This window comes from Puccinia triticina, chromosome 16A (genome assembly GCF_026914185.1).
Source record: "Puccinia triticina chromosome 16A, complete sequence".
Classification (NCBI taxonomy): domain Eukaryota; kingdom Fungi; phylum Basidiomycota; class Pucciniomycetes; order Pucciniales; family Pucciniaceae; genus Puccinia; species Puccinia triticina.
In genome coordinates this window covers 2,017,111-2,020,984 of record NC_070573.1, presented here as the reverse complement: position 1 = coordinate 2,020,984, position 3,874 = coordinate 2,017,111, and the positions used below count along the sequence as shown (strand labels likewise).

Sequence of the window (3,874 nt, the reverse complement as noted above, 5' to 3'; positions counted from 1 at the left end):
CAGGTAACATCCATCACCACTCTCTCAATAGGGATTGTCACACAGCCAACACAGACCAATTCAAAAATCAATGTTTTTAACCTTGATGTGATCAGGAGGTGCACAACTCACCAGCACAAGATTGAGTGAACCAGAGATCAGGATTCTTTGCACATGTATATACAATATGGGCCTTCAATGCTATGTTATACAATTTATTTCTTTGGGGGCCCAAGGATCATCCTGGAGCCAAATTGACCCCAGTTGCTCTCATCCACACCCTTACCCCTTTTCCTATGACTGATCGCGCGGCGTTTGCGCCGCGTTTTCCCCTAGTCCTACTGAGTGAGAGAGGAGAAGTGAGATGGGGAAAAAAGCAGAAGCTCTTGGGGAATCACTCTGAGATGGGTAATGAGGTATATGCTGGGGGATATATTTCTATGGTGATGAAAGTGTATCTAAGTGTGATGAAAAGGGTGCTACAGAGGGGATTTAGTAGAAAGTGCATATAAGGGTGATGTTTAAAAGGTTCTACAGAGGGGATGTAGTAGAAAGTGCATGATGAGGATACAACATCTAGAGGGGTGTTTATATATGTGAGAAGTACTACAGGGGGGTGATACATGATGAGCACATAGTAACAATATCTGAAGATGAGCAATAATGATGAAGGTGCAATGACCAAGGAGTGTACATGAAAGGTAACTATGTAGAAGATGAAATGATGATGAGCATTTGGTAATAACTACAAGAGCTATGAAGGAATGTACTGCTGATATCATATGAAGAGAAAAATGAGTAATGAAGTCATGTATAATCTGCAGTCCTATGTAGCTATGATACTAATGAATGATGTATGTAATAATGCTAATGATATGTATGAAGAAAATACCTGCCAAAACTATACATGCCAGTAACTGCTGATCCATTTGGAAATCCTAGGTGAAATGAGTGGGTGACTGGGGTAAAATGGGGTGTAGAACCTGAATATGAAGTAATAATGAGGTATTCATGAAGGGTTTAGGTGATATGAGGGTGATGGTATGAACAGGAACAGGGTTACCACAACGGGCATACAAAAGGGACTTGCTACAAGTATCTAAAAAACTTGAAAGAGCCTTCACAAAAGATGATGTTGATACAACAGCAGATTGCCACAGGAGGTGGTGAAATTGAGTAAGCGGGATGGAAAATGCTGTCCGTGGTTTGTCAGGGGAGCTCGCAATGTATCCATAGTATATAAGTCGGACAACATCTGGGGTACATTTGCAAAATGGAACGTGGGTAGTACTTTGGCCTACAGAGCAGTTGGTGTCAGTATAATTGCATGTCCATCTGAAGTTCCTTGGAGGGCTTACTAGTGATATTGATGAGGTCAACCTTTCTTCTACGGATTTCACTTGCTGCACAGTTACAAGCACTGGGAGGTAAGTCGTAGTTACTGGGAAGGGTGGTCCAGTTGCAGTAAGTTTTTTGACACTCAAAGAAAGCTGCGGCAGCCATCTCCTCAAGTTCACTCCATCGTTGACTCATCCGTTCGCAATGTTCAGCGTAGCGTCGGCTCTGGAAGTATGCGGCGTGTGCAGCGCTTGGAAGGATTTCTTGGTTCTCGTCGATTTCTGGGTCCTGGTAGCTTCCAATCTGGGGCTCAAATGGGGCTTCCTGATTGCTGAAAGTTCTTGCATGTTATTGCTGGACGGTGGGTCTAGCAATGTGGCCGAGCTCTTGAGCAATAGAAAGCTCGGTGAGGTATGCACTTTCCTCAGCTCGCCCTCTTGAGGCTTCCCTAGCGCGGGCTCTCCGGGTACGGCGTCTTCGTGAGGTTCCTGTGGTGTCCAGAAAGTTGATAAAGGAGGTGGGGTCGTTGTGGCATCGGCAAGTCATGTTTGTACGGTCGTGTCTGGGTCGTCGTAGCTGTAAGAGCTATATAACTTAGGGCCTATGACAAAAGGGCGAGGTGGAAGCCGTGGAGCAGGGTGTATCGATACGGTCGGATCACTCGGACTACACCACAGCTGCAAGAAAAGTTTCTTGAATCCAAGGTGTAACGTTTCTGGGTTAGAGCATGGTTTTTGAAATGTTTGGAGGTTAAAGTCTGGTTTAAGAAACGTTCCCTGTGCAGATCAGCCACCCGGGAATGTTTCACGGTTACAATGCGGTTTTGCAGAGGTTTTGAGGTTAACAAGCGGTTACGGAAATGTTTCACAGTTATTATGGGGTTCTGGAAACGTTTCACCCGCCTTGAACCATTCTGAGACGTTTCCCACAAACGTTTTCACTTCCCCAAACGTTCATTGCGCCAGAACGCTGTAAGGTTTATTGGAAACGTTCCTCATGCCGTAACCAAATGTTTGACATGTTTGAATGTTTCCTTGACCACTCTGAAACGTCCCGGAAACCCTCCAGTGTGGGTGAACGTTTCTATGAGGTTTCCAAATCGTTCCGCCGACCCAAAAGGGTTATCCCAAAGCCAGTTGTAACGTTTGCGCATACTGAAACGTTTTTGATAAACATTTCTGCTCCGCCGCAGCCCCAATCGGCGATCACTGAACCATCGGTGTCGTCATTGCCCGCGACCCTCCACCCACCACCATCACAGCCACCTGCTGCATCCGACTTCAACCACCTCCGCTGCCTGTTTCCCGAAATGCCCAATACCAATCCAGACATCAAAGAGTTAGACATGGAATCATCGGATGTCGAAGGGGTAACCAGCCCTCCTGCTGGCCACCTGCTCCCGGCCGATTGGTCCTTGCGTGCGATATACGTCCGGCACAAACTCTACGCAAGAGTCCAGTACGCTGCCAACAGCCACAGACCCGCCGAAGAAGCCCCCACCTACAGGATGGTTGACACGGACTCATATCTGGCCCCATTCCAGCTTGGTGTTTCTCAATTGACGCAATTCAACTTCGCTTCATTCAAACGTTGGGTCATTCGTCAGTCCATGCAACAGGCTGGGGCAAGCATGCCTCATCCAATCAACATCGTTTCCGTTTACGCCGACTTCATGGACATTCTAACTTGGAAATATGCCGTCAATCAGTTGGCCAAGGTGCCCATGAAAGTCCTCAACTCAAACAGGTTTAGCATGTTCCAGGCGGAAGTTTTAGAAGCGCCGCCAAAGACCCAAGTCTGGATTTCCCTTGAGATGGATACAAAGGCAATCTCTCTCCAATCCAACCCTGTCCTGACCATAATAGTGAGTCTTTTTTTGTTTTCTGTTTTTCACTTATGCTCACTAACCTTTCCAACACCATCCCCCTCCCCCTTGTTCCTTCCCTAGTGCAACAGGGGCAGAGGCTTACCAGGTCTTGCGATCCAGACAGACCAACCCGCCAAATGTCATGAAGACACCATTAGTCAAAGGGAAGCTTGATGTGTATGGACGGCTCACCAGTCGCAAGGCCACCGCAGCGGTCACGCCATTTTCGGCTATAAAAGTAGGTCAGGTTTTGTTGTCTATCAGGTCACGCAAGGAAGACCAACGGGTCTATGGAGCAGGCCACCATTAGGCAGCATGAACAGAAGCACCCCGACCAATTCAACCTCCCACCCAACTATGCAGACAACGCCAAATGGAACTCAGAGCTTGACTCAATGATCACGCTTGCGCTGAAGGCCGACAAGCACAAGATTGTCAGCATGCTCCAAGATCACCTCCCCACAACTGGCAAACCGCCCGCAGTTGTCCGACCTTGTCACCAGCATATTCTTGGAGATGTTACCCCGCTACAAGGACTCCGATCCCGCTACCATACTCCGAGAGGTGAAGGCCCCTGCCAAAGCACGACTCGCTCACATGCGCCTAATCTTCAACCTCAATCAAATCGCCCGAAACAATCAAGGTGAGAAGCACACGTTTTGGAGTCAGCTCGACGCAGACCTCGCCCTG

The 3,874-nt window shown here is 47.7% G+C and overlaps 1 protein-coding gene across 1 annotated transcript; it reads left to right on the top strand.

Moving 5' to 3' along the window:
* Positions 1-1,521: 1,521 nt before the first annotated feature.
* Positions 1,522-3,185, top strand: PtA15_16A222 (uncharacterized protein; the record flags this gene model as incomplete). The annotated part of the gene is made up of 3 exons (XM_053163892.1): positions 1,522-1,728; positions 2,510-3,112; positions 3,183-3,185. 3 exons carry the CDS (start codon positions 1,522-1,524, stop codon positions 3,183-3,185), a joined length of 813 nt encoding a protein of 270 aa, XP_053027871.1.
* Between the last annotated feature and the right edge of the window lie 689 nt (positions 3,186-3,874).